Genomic DNA, 16271 nt, shown 5'->3' with positions numbered 1-16271 from the left:
ACTCGGAGAGCCAATTTTCACGGGACTCTCTCTTGTGACCAACTTCTGACTACCAAGCGCATTCGCCATGGACAGAAACAGGTGGTAATCACTTGGTGCGAGATCCGGACTATACGGTGGATGCAAAAGAACCTCCCATCCGAGTTCCCGGAGCTTCTGGCGCGTCACTAAATATGTGTGTGGCCTGGCGTTGTCCTGATGGAAGACAATTCGGCCTTGTTAATCAAAGATGGCCTCTTCTGCAGTGCAGTGCTGCCTTCAAGCGGTCCAGTTGTTGGCAGTACAGGTCCGAATTGAGCGTTTGGCCATAGGGGAGCAGCTCATAGTGGATTATTCCCTGCCAATCCCACCAAACACACAGAAGAACCTACCTGGCCGTCAATCCAGGCTTGGCCAACGTCTGGGCCGCTTCACCGCTTTTCAAACACGACCGTTTGCGCCTTACGTTATCGTAAGTGACCCAATTTTCATCGCCAGTCACCATACGCTTCAAAAACGGGTCGATTTTGTTGCGATTCAGAAGCGATTCGCATGCGTCGATACTGTCAAAGATGTTTTTTTGCGTCAATTCGGGTGGCACCCATACATCGAGCTTCTTAGTGACTCTTCTTCAAATGGTTTATAACGGTTTGATGACTCATGCCCAGCTCTTGACCGATGCAAAGGCTGCTACTATGTCGGTCTCTTTCGACCAATTCAGCGATTTTATCGCAATTTTCGACGACCGGCCTTGCGGAGCGTGGCGCATCTTCGACCACCTCTACACCAGAACGAAAACGTTGAAAACATCGTTGTGTGGTGGAAATGGAAACTGTATTGGGTCCATAAACTGCACAAATTTTATTGGCGGCTTGAGATGCATTTTTGCCTCTATCGTAGTAGTACTGTAAAATATGCCGTATTTTCTCTTTATTTTGCTCCGTGTTTGCGACGCTATAACTTACGAACGACTTAAAAGAAACGACAATCAATCAAACACGTGTTAGCGCGTGAAATGAGCTTTCCAAAAAGGTATAGCATGACCCGATGCGACGAATAAAACTAGAACTACGCGCTTTCAGCGCCAAATAGCGAAAATACCGCAAGACTTTTTTAACAACCTATTATTATATAAGTACATATATACATATACATATATATACTCCGATATATATTATATATCTCTTTTGTCTATACATACATGTAGATAAATCAATCAATATTAAGCTTGATGTCAGATTTCATTAAAAGTATTTCGAAAAAAATAAATTGATTCCCCCAGAATCAAAAACCATTGATTATGGCATTATTAGGACCTAGCAGTAATCTTAAAAACTAAACTACTTGAATGTGTGTTGCCTAAAATCTGTTAACAATTCATTCATCACTTCGTACTCATCGAATTGCTATGCTAGTGAAATTACAAATGTTCGGCCATTGGTTAATTGTGCTTAATTTGCGCTTGCGGATATTAGATCAAAACAAATAATGAAAATACAAACGAAGACTGCTAAAAGAAACGGTCCGAGGAGAGCGCTGGCATGAAGGAAAGTTGCTGAGACCAGAGAGAACGGACCAGGTGCAATGCCAACCATTTTCAGCGACAGCAGCGACTATTGTTTTCGATGACAACATGCATTTTAATTGATAAAATGTACGATGTCGTATAAAAACCACAAACAGCTAAGGCGCCATTTACATACCCGCTTGGATTGTCTGTGCGAAAAGACGCACCCACAACAACAGGAAACACATTCAGCCAAGCAGCACATTTTGGTCAGTCGCGAAGGGTGACAAACAACTACGACGAGGATGAGGATGTTTGCCATTGTGTTTGTGGTGGCGCTAACCGCTAGCGCTACATACGCTGGGACCACGCAAATGGCTCCCTCAAGCTCTGCCACCGATCTGGCGTTCGATATGTACAACAGCTGCTTGAAGGACTTCAGCACAAGCTGTGTGCAACCGAAAGCCATGCAGTGGTTCAATCAGGCACTTCAACAAGATGAAATCCAAATCACCGACAAGTTGTCTATTGTACGCACTACTAAAGTACAGCCAATACAACAACGCTCCTACAATGCACAAGAACAATTATTCAACGATATCGACAACTTCTTGGCCACTCATGCCCTGCGCGTTCGCGCGCCTGAATTCTTCAGCACCGAGGAAGCACGCTCATACGTACCGGACTTTTTGTTTAGCAACGCCCTGACAAAAGATTCTGTTGTACCATTAGCGGAACGTGATCCAAACCAAGGTAAGCCTTGCTATAAATTGTGAAATTGAAAGTTGTGATAATTTTTTGCTGTTTCTAAGGTCGCGGTATGGTTCGTAAAGTATTGTTGCCCTTCCTTATCGGTTTGAAATTGAAGACCACTGTCTTGGTGCCACTCGCTTTGGCTTTGATCGCGCTCAAGACCTGGAAAGCCATGACTTTGGGTCTACTATCATTGGTGTTGTCTGGCGCTTTGGTTGTTTTTAAAATTGCCAAACCAAAGGTAAAAATTTATCTCGCGTACTCTTGTCGTATTCTAATTATTATTTAAATCATCTTTCCCTGCAGATTATTAATTACGAAGTAGTTCATTATCCTCATCATGTCGAACATGTAGAACACATTGAACACATTCCACACCACATCGAACACTTCCCCCATCATGTCGAACACATTGTACCCCATCACATTGATATCGTGCCTCACCATGTGGACCATCACGTCGATCACCACTTGGATTTGCCAGCACATGTCGAACATGTCGAGCACTTCGAACATCCATCGCCCGCATGGGATCCGCATGCTTGGGCGCGTTCGTCTCAAGAGCCACAAGACGCACAAGATATGGCTTTCGCTGGTCAAAGGCAATCTTAAATATATGCATACTCTCACCTAGGTGAAAGTAATTTCGAATCATTCTATCGAATGGAAATCGACGACAACGCATCGCCTTTATTTAATGTTTTTTTACTTAGGCTTAAAGACGGCACCCGTTTCCAAAGAAATTATTTATTGAACAAAACATGAAAATCTAACAAGAAGATACTAGAAAATATTATTTATTACTTACGTGTACAAAAATTGTTAATATCTATTATTAGTGCATATGGCAACCTCGTTAAAGAATGAAACATAATAAAACAAATTTAAAATTACTGATGAAATTTGTTAACCGTGTATTAATGGTGCACTCTCTCTATCATCACTTTTACTTACCATTCGTGTACTACACTTGAAATTCGAAATTACAAAAGAATCATACTAAGCTGATCTTAGTTTAGATTATAATGCAAACAAGTTTAATATAACCTATATAATATATAATTCGATTTTAGACGCCCGCGTCATAGTTTGGAATTCCAGGCGACTAGAAATATAAAAGTTTCCAAAAGAGTAATTTTGAACACCTTATATTGTTTGGACTTCTCATGAAACCATCAGTAAGGTATTTTTCTGTCTGTCCGTTTGTCATATATATACCTGAATTAATCCCTTAGTTATTGAGATATCGGTCTGGAACTTTGTACACATTTCTCTTTTTTTCTTTTTCTCCCCAAGAAGCAACTCATTTGTCGGAAGAACCGATATCGAACCGCAAACTGAGTGATCGAAATCAATTACTTCTAAGGAATCTTTTGTATTCGCGAAGGATATGATAGATTCGATGCAACCGAAGTTAAAGTTTTTCCTTGTTTTTTATTTGTTTCTCAAAAAAATTGATTTTATATTTGTTAGGTCGCCGTTGACTAATTTCAAGAAACTATCTTTAAGATGGAATACTACCATAGCACGTGTCATTACTCTTGTTGGCAACAGTTTGGCACGAAAGTAATTCAGAAGAGCCCTAAAAAATGTCTTTGGATTTTGTGATGTCTTTTACATAGATAAATTGATTGAACCCCACTTTTTCGGGTTGGATGCAATTCTTTTAGTTTTACATGTACCCTATCAAGATCCTCTGGTTTGCTACTAATAAGTAACCACAATTCGGTCCGGCTTCTTGAAAAATACAGTGCAATTCAACAAATGTTAGGAATTCGATTATACATATGAATAAAAACCGAATTATTTTGTTGCGAATTGAACATTGAAATAAATTAATAGACTTTAATATGTATATACATGATGTCTTATGATGGCTTAAAATAATTTTTCTGCTTCTAGTTTCTACAAGCATATCAAGCTCCTACTTTAGGGCCGTCAAAACCATTACCTTTAATTGTACGCTTATTTTACTGATAAGACCTTTTTAACTGAAAGTTGCTTAGCAAACTTCGAAGGAATTGCATACGAAAAAAGCTTGAAATTCTCTTGATGTTTACCTATTTTAGACCAAATACATATAATATACCCAAAAATAGTACTAACGTTTTCAAAGGAATGGCTATTAATCAAAAGTTTTCGACTTGTTTATCATACAGCGTGTCCAGCGGACAATACTCGTGCCCTTCTTTTTATTTTTTCTATTCATGCTTGCACAAAACTCAGCGCCGTATGACTTGGATAATCAAATTAATCTTGTGTACTTAAAATATCAACGTCAAAAACGAAGCATCCCAGCGAGTTCGAGCTAAATTACTTCATGCAAACCGTCATCCCTAATTATGAAAATGTTGGCTTTAGAACGTCTTCATTTGCACAAAACATTCTTGTAATTTACCATTTTTAATTTCTCTGTCATACGCAATATCCCCGACCTTTGTATCTGCACAGTAAATCCCGATTACTGGGCTCTACTACAGTCAACCAACACATTGGAACCTTTTTCGCGAGCAAATTTATGGGCAACTTATATAATGAAAGTAGCCGCATTTGTTGCTTTTTATTACATTTGCTTAAGCATAAAATAAAATTAACACTGACCTCATCCCTTCTCAACCCAATCTTTAGCAGTTGTGCTGTTTCTTACCCTGAATGGAGCAAAATTCCAAACAATCCACGTAATCCAAAAAATGTAGCAGGCGTTTATCTTGCAATTCCCACTTGTGCGGCTTTAAGTTACTTAAATTGTTAGCAGCAATAAGTTATTCTGGCGCAGTAGCTCATTTTCAATTTACGAGTATACAAGTACATCCTTTCGCAGCTGAGGATTGCATAACTGTTCTTATAAATTATCGTTCCGTCATTTATCGTACTACAAAAGGATAAGCATAACACTGGGGCTACCTTTTATATTTCTAGGCCAACGAATCGAGACTTTGTGATTCTTAAGGCGTTAATTGTAGTCCTAGTTATTCCCCACGACAATCAGAACAAACAAGCATTCGTTTCAACTTTGTCTAATTTTATTAATATTGTTTTAATGCTATTAAAGTTAGAAAAATGCAATCGAAGGTTTTTAGCGAGTAATTTTTCATTAATCTTTAAATAATAAATCAGTCGACTTCTCCTTAGTTTATTTATTACTCGACCCTCGTTTCATCATAGGGTTTAATGAAATATGATCATTTTACCAACGATTTTCTTTAGTGTGGACTGGGATATTGGAAAAGTAGATTTTATTGATACTAATGATATCTGAGAGTACGCGATATCTTGATCATATCTAACTTTTTCAGTTCTAAAAAAATATGCAATTTGCTTAAAGATAGGGTCTAACAAAAAGAAAAATGTCAACAGCGGCTGCACCGAAGCTATAATACCCTTCACAGGTAAAAGTCAGTTTATATGGCAGCTATATGCTATAGTTGCTCGATCTAGATAATATATTCAGAAATAGTAGCGATTGCCTAGATGATAATCTATGCCTAATTCGTGAAGATACCTTGTCAAAGAAAAATATTTTCAATAAATGAATTAAGTTTGATCTATCATTTTGTATCACAAATATACGATGTGCTACAGTTTGTCCGATGTAAACAATTTCTTCGAAGATTATAGCTGCTATATGCTGAATTTCGTGAAGATACCTAGTCAAATAACAAACTTTACGTCCAGAGACTTGAGTTCGATCGGTCAGTTTGTATGGCAGCTGGTCGATAACTCAAAACAGAGGCACTAGTTCGCGTATATACAGGCAAACATATGGGCATGGCTAAACCAGCTCAGCTCGTGTTACAAACATCCTGGTGAATTTATATAGCCTGTTTAGAGTATAAGTTTCCATAAAATATGCAGTAACCCATGTAGATGTGTATATCGTCACCTGAAATGCAAAATAACGTAACAACATTTTCGGAAATTTACAGTGGCATGAATGAAACACGAAATAAAATGGAACATGAGTGAAACAAAATTTTAATATTAGTTAAAACTAGTTTATATTTGATCGGAGAACCAGAAAATGTTGAACATATATAATATTATGTAAGTAATTTGAAGTAGTGAAGCGTAATCTATAAGACATTCAATTTCGAATTTTTTGATGATACGTTATTTTGCATTTCAGGTGACGATATGCATTGTTATTATATACATATATATAAGTAAATTTATGTTTAGGAATTATAATATTTGCAGTAACAAGTAATGTGGTTCAATTATGTAGCTAATGGATTTGGATTTAGTGAACTTATAAATAATTGTTTACGTAGGTTGTAATCTTTTTCATCGTTTGTAGTCAATACCTATAATTGTTAGATATATAAACTATGTATATAATGGCTTGATGAACATATAATATGACCCAACAATGTCACATCCACCTCATATTTAACGGTTTTACTCAAAGTTACTTAAACATCCACACCTCTCTTGGAAATGCCGATAAAAATGTTCAGGGACGATAATATAGAAATACAGCCAGTCCAGTTTATAAAGAAATCGTAATAAGGCAAGCAGAAATCTCAAAAACTAATTTGATGGTAGCACAATTGTTATATCAATTAATGTATTATTCCGGTCAATGCTTTGGTGTTGATCGTTATCAAAACCTTCATCTAAGTCATCACTACAAACTGGGTAGAGTGAAAGTTAGTCTTTCTCGGCGAATGCATCGAAAGTTTGAAATCAAATAACACTGTACCGTCTGGGCTAACACTTTTAAAACGGCATTAATGATGAGGACGTCAATGACAAACAACAAATAAAGCAACATGCATATGATATTTCTCGGCCAACGGAACTACCGAGTGAAGTTGCCTGCGGAGCTGTGAATATCACCCGTTAATGAACGCTTAAGGGGTGCGAAAGCAAACAATTTTAACTGAAAAACGCTACATCGCGCTGATTTTCACTGCGGTTGCGGTCGTCAAAGAGGTATGCAGCTTGGCAGTTTATTGGCCTGCCGCCACTTATTGGCAACGTGCGACAATGCAAGTGGGTGCCGCTATTATAATTGCAGAATTGCTAATTCTATGAAAATTATTTCGATCAAAGAAAGGAGCAACCGCAAAAGGTTCGAAGAAATTTTTAATGTAAAAACTGCCATAAAGATAAGCTATTAGAAATGCTATTAACAATTCAAATGCAGAAATCGAAAAAATTCACAAAAATTCGAAATCAGAGACAAACAAATCATTGAAGAAATACACATTTACGCTTTTTTATATCACCCAATGGCGCGCTCTACGCACGCGCCCAAATACAAGGTATGATTCGCATATCTGTATATTGCTTTTTAATCGCCTCGAAAGCCGTTTTTACCTTTGAATGACTTTGACTCGAACCTTTTCAGTGCTTGGTCTGCGAATTGAACATGCGTAAGCGCACTGCGTTTCTGCGCGGCCCGTCGCACACAGTACCTACACTTGACGCCCAACGGCAATTGCAAGCCGCTATGTACGCGGAATTGTAAATGAGCAGCAGGGGCGCGCTCAACTCCCATCCTAAAGCGATGAAAACTACGCCCCAACACTGCGGCCTCAGTGAAATCTTTTGCGTTTTAAGTCAGCGTGTTGGGTTATGTGATTTTAGGCCAAGTTTTCAAATTTGAAATTCATATTTCACTATCAGCAAGCGTCATTTGGTTGGTGAATATTGGCTTCGTCCTCCTCACTGCACTTGGTGTTTAGTATTGGCGGTGGCGTTGTAGCTGCGTGTGATTATCTTTACTTGGAATTTCAAATGAATTTCGTGACATTTAAAGTGAAGACGATTTTCAATTTCACTTTCGTTTTCGAATGATAGGCAACAAACGTTGTGCTCACGCTTGCAATTAGATTCAATTGTCATCACGCGCGCGCACACACACACGTTTAGATATCGTATAAATTATCACATACGAAAATCGAATTTGTTATTTGTTTTTAATGCATTTGTATTTGCTGCTGTTTTATATAATATCAATTCACTCAGTTTTGTTTATTTTTGGTAATCACTTTCTATTTCATTGCCGCTGCTCAATATTGCTCAGTCTCTTCAGGCACGCATTTGATGTTGTCCAATTTTTAGTTAGTTTCACTTGACCGATTTGCCATTTTTAGGCATTGCACGAATGCGATTATGTGACATATTCTGATTGACGTATGGTTTTTGGCTGTCGTTTTGGGTTTTAAATTCACTGTCGATTACACAACTCCTCCTAGAAACTGCTCAGCTCTTCTAGCTGTTGCGCTCTTTAATAACCGTGTGAAACGCTATTGCGTAAGCACTTATGATTTTCAATCAATTTTAGAATTTATGGGCAAATATTTATAATTCCATAATTTTTAAATCATTTCCGTTTTTATTGCTGCGTTGCGCAAAGCACTAAAATAATTGAGTGACAGAGTGTAAAATTACGCTTGAATTAATTCTGTATTACTTAAATATATTATTTCCTTCGTCTATTTGTAAGAGTTCGTTATTCAACACATGGTTTTTGAAATACGTGAACTAGATTAAAATGGCAGTAACAGCTTGTTTTAATTTATTGTTTACCTTCTTCTGAAAGACTCACGTGCTGCTTCCAAAACGAATCGAGATTTCAAAGCGCAGCGTGAGGTCGTAAAAGAAAGCATTGTATACTTATCGGTCGTTGCCTTATTTCAGTAATAAATATAGATACAATATTTTGTAAGCAGGTGTAACGATTTTGGGTATTTTGGCAACCCTCAACCAACCACTTAAAAGAATGTTATTCGAAATTATAAATTAAAATGTTTGGTATTGTCTTCCTTTAAGGGACATCATAGTATTATCTGCCCAAATACCTCAAAAATTCTAGAATCACTTTTCGCTAATTCACCAGGCAGGTTCATTAGGAGTATAAGGATATGAATATCTGCTTTTTCTTACTGTATACATACGTAACTATTGACTCATATTAGAATTTTGCTTGTCTTATTTTTTAAGAAAAATTACCATGCCAGTAGTTATTAGCATTTTTTTTAATTTTTAATATTGCACTTACATCTCAATATTATTGGGTAGTCGTAAAGTCTTTTGGTATTTTGTCAATAGATGTCGTTGCAGTCAAATATCTCCAATGCTACCAATCACATTGGGTCATACCATATAGTGTTAGAAAGGTGAGATTCTAAGCTTCATTTAACCAAAAAAACAGCTGTTCAAAAATTAGTGAAAATAATAAAAAATTATCTATATTTTGAAATTTTTGTATAAAAAAGGGAATATTGAGGCACTCACCAATGAAATTTGTGAAGATTATGGAGACGATGCTGTTTCAGTTCGTGTAGCACAACAATGGTTCGCTCGCCTCCGTTCTCGAAATTTTGATTTACACTGATGGAAGTTTTACACTGATGGCATAATGTCTCTAGCGGAAAAATGGTTAAAAGTGTTACATATTTGTTCATTTATTTATTAGTATAAATATAAAAAATATAAGTTGAAGTTTGATTATAAATACGAAAAGACTTTTTCGACTACCCAATATAATTAAACATAATTTTTACAGCATATTTTAATTTCCACTAATGCCCAAATGTTTAAAGTGGTGTCATGAGTTGAGCGCTTTAAAAATCTCATTTAATCTTTTTAAGTTTGATTTGATTTTTTCAAAAGATACCAATTAAATACCTATTATAAAGCCAAATAAATTTTTTTATTAACGGAATGGATCTAAGTCCTCCTTCTGCAATAATTGCCATAATCAATTGTCTTGATTCGCTATCTCGATCTGTCATTACGTAACATGTAAAACATTGCAAGAACAGGAAGTTTACAATGGCAACTATTAAGCTTAAATATCTATTATTGTATAGTGATGTTCAAATATCCAAATGATCAAGTAGGTCCCTCTTTTCTCTTTTGTACGTCTGCGTGCCAATCGCTAACTTTTGTTTGTGTTGAGTTCGGATGAAAAAATTTGCTATGGTGTAAATATTTTTTTTTTTGCCAAAAGAAATGAATATTTTTAACAATTTAAATTCAAATCAAAATCAATTGAGATATTTATAGTTTAGTCACGCTGTTTAAACTTTACATCTTAAAACTTTATCTTCTTTAATTAATCTTTAATGAAGCGTCTATTTTTGATTTCTAAGTTTAGTTTTAGAAGACACACTTAGTGTGAAATTAAAAAAAAAACCTTCATTAATAATATACTAAATTTTTTTTTAATCTCAAATAGCTTTTGAGTTACAGCCATCTAAAATGTAATCACACAGTTCAAATAGCTCAATCTGTTAGTATCTAGCGTGTTTGTCTCGAAACAGCATTTTGGGAACCTGTAATTTTATTTTTATTTTTTTTATCTTCTGACAATCTTTGTTAAGGTTTCTTCTACGAAGAAAACGGGAATGACTGCTGGAGTGGAGTGCCTTTTTTAACACCATCGGAGATCACTTGTAACTGGAAAAATGCTTAATATTTTCAAAAATTTTATTGTGTGTTCGAATTGACTTTATACTATAAATATCGGTTAATATGTGAGTTATATTATTGAAACTCAGCGGTTTTTTTCTAGTAATAGCTTATCTTCATGTCAAAAATGGGTAAAATCAGATCAACACTTCTCTTAGCCATAAGCCTACTTTAAATATTTTCGAATTTCCGATGGACTTTGTATGTAAGATATCTTAATGAAACATGATAATATTATATCTTTGGGCTTAAATTAGGTCAATTAAGTTCAATACTATCCGTAGCCCACAATATAAGAATTCACACTTCCGGTAGACTTTGTACGGTATATATCGGCTAATTTGTTCGATATCTTAAAAAAATTAATATATTGCAATGAATATGCAATATGGGGTAAGTACGAGTAGTCATTTTCAAAGGATGCTAGAAAAACCAAATTAGATAAAAGCTTTCCGAAATTCAATTTATCCTGTAGTCGTGATCTTCATCTTATAAATTACCCAACAAAGTTTCACAAGAGGAAATAAACAATGGTAAATGAAGCTAAAAACATTTTGTAACTTTAAGAACTTATTTCTGCTATTCCAATCTATAAACAAATGTACTTCTTTATCTATATAGCAATAGTTACGGAAATCTTTCTAAAATATTGCTTCTAAGCGTTATTGATAGCGTTTTCAAGAAACAAATAAAAACGACTTCTAGTATATCTCTAGGCCACAGTGAAAATGTCTAAGCTGACTCCTTTATCGAAAGACATCAAAAAAGTGTGCAATAACATTGCTAATTTTATTATTTATTAAGTAGTCGAATCTAGCAGTTGGATATATGTAGCCGGTTATGTAGTGAATATAAATGGCAGTGTGCCCCTCTAAGCTGAAAAGTTATTTATTTTATTTTCCAACTTTTTTCAGTAACTAGTCCAGCTCTAGATTCTTTGACTATGCTTCTTTCAATTTTTCTATTAACCTTACTAGTGTACTTCGAACACAGTGTGGTCTTAATTCTAAGTACATTCTGTATCGAGATAGAAACGTATCGGTAGCGACGACTTTTATAAACTATATGATATTCAATAAAATACTAAACAATGCACAAATGCGTAAATTACTTGTTCAGCTGCAGTTAATTATCTTTAAAATTGTTATTAAACACCTTTGTAAAACTACATTATTTTGGGATCAAGATATCTGGGCGCCATCTGCAATACTCGTATGTAAACGCTGCGCGAAACATGCTGTTGCTGCCAGTTTTGAGCTTATCATTAGTGTGCGTGCTTTGCATAAATATTGCGTTGAAAGGCATGAATCAATTCATTAACAAATACAAATGCACAGGTTTCTGTTAAGAGAGCCAAGGGTTTGAAAAAATTGTTGCTCATACGCCAGCGCATACACGCACATTCGCTAATCTATTGGTACGCACACCCTTGTCCGCACACATGCCATGTGCCACTGCACCGTGCACTTGAGTGTCACAGAGGTATGTTTTTTGTTGTTTTCTGTGCGCCGAAATTGTGCACGCGCAATGCTCGCCGGTAGGTGTGCATGCGTGTAGACTCTGCGCGGCAGCGTCTGTCAACTGGTTTCGGCTTTTATGTCTTCTTCCGCCATTTCTTCAGTGACTCTTCAATAGGTATTTGCTTTTTTTATCGGTTTTTCGTTAATTTCATTGTAGGCATGCAGCTAAAATATGCAGTATAAAAATCGTGCACAATAGAAAAACGATTATTATTCGCAATTGTTCCTTCAACGAGGCGAGTAGCAAGTGGAGGTCGCATACGACTTGAGCGGATCGAGCAAGGCATTTTAGTTTCACACATTCACTTCGAATCAAACAAAAAACATGGCTTCGATGCGGTACTTCGTCCTCGTGGCGCTATTGGGCTTCGCTGCTGTGGCGAATGCAGCTAACGCTGTACGACCAACGAACATGCAGGGCATGATCGATGAAGAGAATGCAAAATGTGAGAGTGGTGCTGATTCGATGGCCTGCATTAAGGTGCGCGCTATGCGGTTCCTCGATACAGTGATCAACAACGATAACTACAAAGTGAGTGTGGTGAATTTAAAGAGGTGAAAAGGCATTATCTGAGAATGCCGACATAATAGAATTACGATGTGTTGGAAGTTGTGAAAGCGGTGAAAATTGCATAACACCACTTGGTGTTCCTTTCTAAAGTAATTGAAGAATAGATTGAAATCTACCACTTCAGAAAGAGTCTGAAACGAAAAACTTGTTTATATTTATAATAGACAGACTCAATATCAATGCCAATCACCAGTTATATTCAAAATATTAGCCATTCAAATAAAATATTTATTAATTTTATTACTTTCTTAAATGTAAACAGTTCGGCGATGTAGAGGTCCGCTCCAATGGATACCAACCTGCTGCTGTCGATGCCAATAGCGCACGCTCCAACGACGAAGAACGCGATATAGTCGATGCTGTCGGCGATTACCTGCAGGGACACGATGTTACCATGGACTTGCCTTTAGGTGATGCCAAGGTCACCGTCTCTTCACGCAATTTGGCCAACGATGAGTTGAGCCTTAATGTGAAATTGGCCGGTGATGGTGTGGTTGAGGGCAAGGGTAAGAAGGGCAACTTCTTCAAGAAGGGTGTGTGTTTGTATTTGCATGCGTTTTTGTCTACACTGACACCGGAACACAAAAGTGAAAAAAGCTAAATAATTAATTTTCTCTCTCTTACTATCTCTCCCAATCCCCCCCACCACCACCACTGGATTCATTCGTTCTCATGCACACACATCTAGGCAAGAAGCACCGTTTGCGTAAAATGATTATGCCATTGATGGTGCTGATCCTATTGAAGGCGATGACTGTCATCCCAATGGCCATTGGTATTCTGAAGATTAAGGCATTCAATGCGTTGGCGTTGGGCTTCTTCTCATTCATTGTGTCGGTTGGTTTGGCCATTTTCCAATTGTGCAAGAAGGTAAGCCTAATCGGACATTTTCCTGTTTTTCTTTGCGTCAATTCTAGGCTGTCGTGGGATGTTAATTACATTGGCATGATGTACTGCCCTAAAATCAGAAAAAAAACTAAAAAAAAATGCATTCATAATAAATATTTATCTCTATCGAAAGAGTTGTAGCAAAATCGCGGACAAACAATTTGTGGACAGAAGGTATTTTGCTAAATTGTAATGTTTGTTTTGGGTAAGTTTTCTTCCAAACAACCCCGAAAACACCCTTCAATACAAAACAAACATCCCAGCACAGCCCATAAACGACTCTGTATATATCTAGGTGAAACCAACACTTTAACAGCCTTTTGAGTTCCCATATTTGCATGAACATTATGAGGTTTTCAAATTCCATCCTTCACACCCACATATACTAGTTTTATTAATCAATACAAGGGTGTTTGGTATCACCATAAGACGCTACCGCTACAAGCTTCTCCATATGTCGAAAGCTAGCAAAATATTACTTAAGCGTTCGTAGGAAAAGAAGAATATGAATATTTCACTATATACTGTAGATAATTAAATACTATAAAAATTCTATAGAAACGTTTTTAGACGCTTTTTTATTAATGATATTAATTCCAACTGAATCTTATAAAACATATATTAATAAGGAATGCTTCCATCCACCAACTTTAAATTTTGGGCTAAAGTCTCTGAAAATTTAGGTATACTTACGTATGTGTTCAAAGACGTGTGAAAATTAATTTTTTCATTATTTTCTGTTTTCATTTACACCATTAGAACACTTCAGTAGCGTTAGTCATCTCAATGCCCGATGTACCAGCGGCAGCGCTAGTGCCGAAATTGGCTTTTGTGAAAAGGCAGAAACGAGTATGTCCCTGTTAGCACATAATTGCGTTGTTCAAGCATTTATATCCACATTTCCCTCCACCCCTTTATAATTATGTAGGTGATGGTTTCTAATGTACCAAATCCTACAAAAACAAATTGAAACCCTTTCAAATAATTTGCCCAGTCAAAACTAATTGAAATTTCAAATATCCAACAGCTGTCGGGGGCTGTAAATTTAGTTTAAAAAAATAGTCATTCCGAGCATATACATTCATATAGAAGAATAGTTAATATAAGAATTATTAATCCTTTGCAAATTTTTATATGCGTCAAAATCGTAAAAACTTAAATGTATATATTTGTGTGTATATCTTTCCCATTAATCATATCCATATACATATGTATTTAGTATATTGTGTGTATCCCTGGTCACTTTAAAAAGGACAGCTTTAAACATGTTTTCAAAATTTTTGTTTATTGTTCAATTTTTCGTTTGTAGTACAATCATAATCGATTTTCTATGTTTTCCTTCTTCCATCCACTTTATCTTTAACACTTCTAGATCGCCGCTGAACACCATTCTGCGCACATCACTGCCCACGGCCCCTGGGATGGTCGAGCCATGGGCGTATCTGCTGCCGTCAACGAACCCGCATATCAACCAAGCGAAGAGGCACAAAGCTTGGCCTACAAAGCTTATGTTTAAAATTTTTCCTTAAACTCTGACAGTACCTATATCTACGTACCCATGTATGTGCAAGAACAGAAGAAACCCATTCTTACTAAAAATATAAAAATAACAAAACTCTACACAAAAAGTAAAAATACGGAGATGAACGAATTTAATGAAGCCAAAATGAACCGGATGGCAGCACGGAGCATAATGTCGGAAAATCGGCCCAGGTTGAGTTCATCTTAAAAAATGGAACTTGAAATTAAGCAAACAACAACAAGCACTAGAGCAATTTGTTTGATTTGGCGGAATTTTTCCACTCTATGTTAATTGTTATCCGAAGAGTTGGGAATTTCTCCACGCCATCACTGCCTACCGCACGCCGTGGCGTATGAGTGTTCCGCGTGCAAAAGCAAACGGGATCCAAATACGAAAGCCAACAGCAACTATAACAACAAAAACTGAATATAGCTACAAACTCTACCACATTTACCACTTAAGCACAATACCTTTAATTGTTAATAATTTATTTATTTATTTGTAACCTTATTTATTGTAAAATACACGAAGGAAATTCACCTTTTTGTATCGTTAAATTTACAGAAGATTGTAAAAGAAATCCAACAAAAATAAAAATGAAAAGTTGAAAAGATGTTTAATCGAAAAATTAAGCAAGACTTGTTGTTATCATTTCGTGTGAAAATTTTACATAGGGTCGCTGCCCCCGAGGCAGGCGACCGTAAAATGAAGGGTCGCACAACTTAGGCCTGGCATTTGGCAGTAAGTAATGATTTTATTGTGGCCGTTGCACATAAATAAATCATAGATAATTTTTAAATCAAAAGAAATGAACTGGTGGGATGCAGGTATAAAAAACGTACAAAATAATATACATATCAACATTGTATGCAATTAGGGTGAACAGGCGCCTCAAATGAGGTCATTTAACTAATTTTCCCCTTGGCGGCGTAATTAATTAAAATCCTGTTGACCATTTTCATTTGTTTTTGTCACTTTAGTGTTAAATAAGGTACGCAAATATTTTCAATAATAAAGCAAACAAATAAAAATTTCGCACACGTGCGCACAAAAACCTCAGCGATAAATATGCAAGGCAAATCGAGCTGCACAAAATTTCACTTGCCA

At 36.3% G+C, this 16271-nt stretch overlaps 2 protein-coding genes across 3 annotated transcripts; both read left to right on the top strand.

Moving 5' to 3' along the window:
- The first annotated feature begins 1696 nt into the window (after positions 1-1696).
- Positions 1697-3121, top strand: LOC126756404 (uncharacterized). Its single transcript, XM_050469459.1, has 3 exons — positions 1697-2239; positions 2299-2480; positions 2546-3121. Exons 1-3 carry the CDS (start codon positions 1792-1794, stop codon positions 2849-2851), a joined length of 936 nt encoding a protein of 311 aa, XP_050325416.1. The 5' UTR covers positions 1697-1791; the 3' UTR covers positions 2852-3121.
- Positions 3122-12415: 9294 nt separating this feature from the next.
- LOC126756476 (uncharacterized) lies at positions 12416-15741 on the top strand. Of its 2 annotated transcripts, none has more exons than XM_050469551.1 (4): positions 12416-12715; positions 13017-13287; positions 13443-13624; positions 15015-15741. In XM_050469551.1, the coding sequence occupies exons 1-4, from the start codon at positions 12509-12511 to the stop codon at positions 15156-15158; spliced, it is 804 nt and encodes a 267-aa protein (XP_050325508.1). In that variant the 5' UTR covers positions 12416-12508; the 3' UTR covers positions 15159-15741. The 2 variants fall into 2 exon arrangements, with proteins under 2 accessions (XP_050325508.1, XP_050325517.1); XM_050469560.1 differs by lacking the exon at positions 15015-15741 and adding an exon at positions 13672-13841 and having other exon boundaries at positions 13443-13591.
- Positions 15742-16271: the final 530 nt, after the last annotated feature.

The sequence above is a fragment of the Bactrocera neohumeralis genome, chromosome 2 (assembly GCF_024586455.1).
Source record: "Bactrocera neohumeralis isolate Rockhampton chromosome 2, APGP_CSIRO_Bneo_wtdbg2-racon-allhic-juicebox.fasta_v2, whole genome shotgun sequence".
NCBI classification, from domain to species: Eukaryota; Metazoa; Arthropoda; class Insecta; order Diptera; family Tephritidae; genus Bactrocera; species Bactrocera neohumeralis.
The sequence above is the reverse complement of the archived record's forward strand: the minus strand, read 5'-3'. Positions and strand labels throughout refer to the sequence as shown.

Bases quoted from the DNA above. Each gene is read 5' to 3' on its own strand.
- LOC126756404 (XM_050469459.1), top strand. From the start codon at position 1,792: ATGAGGATGTTTGCCATTGTGTTTGTGGTGGCGCTAACCGCTAGCGCT. The intron at 2,240-2,298 runs GTAAGCCTTGCT...GCTGTTTCTAAG, and splicing joins GGAACGTGATCCAAACCAAG to GTCGCGGTATGGTTCGTAAA. The intron at 2,481-2,545 runs GTAAAAATTTAT...CTTTCCCTGCAG, and splicing joins TTAAAATTGCCAAACCAAAG to ATTATTAATTACGAAGTAGT.
- LOC126756476 (XM_050469551.1), top strand. From the start codon at position 12,509: ATGGCTTCGATGCGGTACTTCGTCCTCGTGGCGCTATTGGGCTTCGCT. The intron at 12,716-13,016 runs GTGAGTGTGGTG...AAATGTAAACAG, and splicing joins TCAACAACGATAACTACAAA to TTCGGCGATGTAGAGGTCCG. The intron at 13,625-15,014 runs GTAAGCCTAATC...TAACACTTCTAG, and splicing joins TTTTCCAATTGTGCAAGAAG to ATCGCCGCTGAACACCATTC.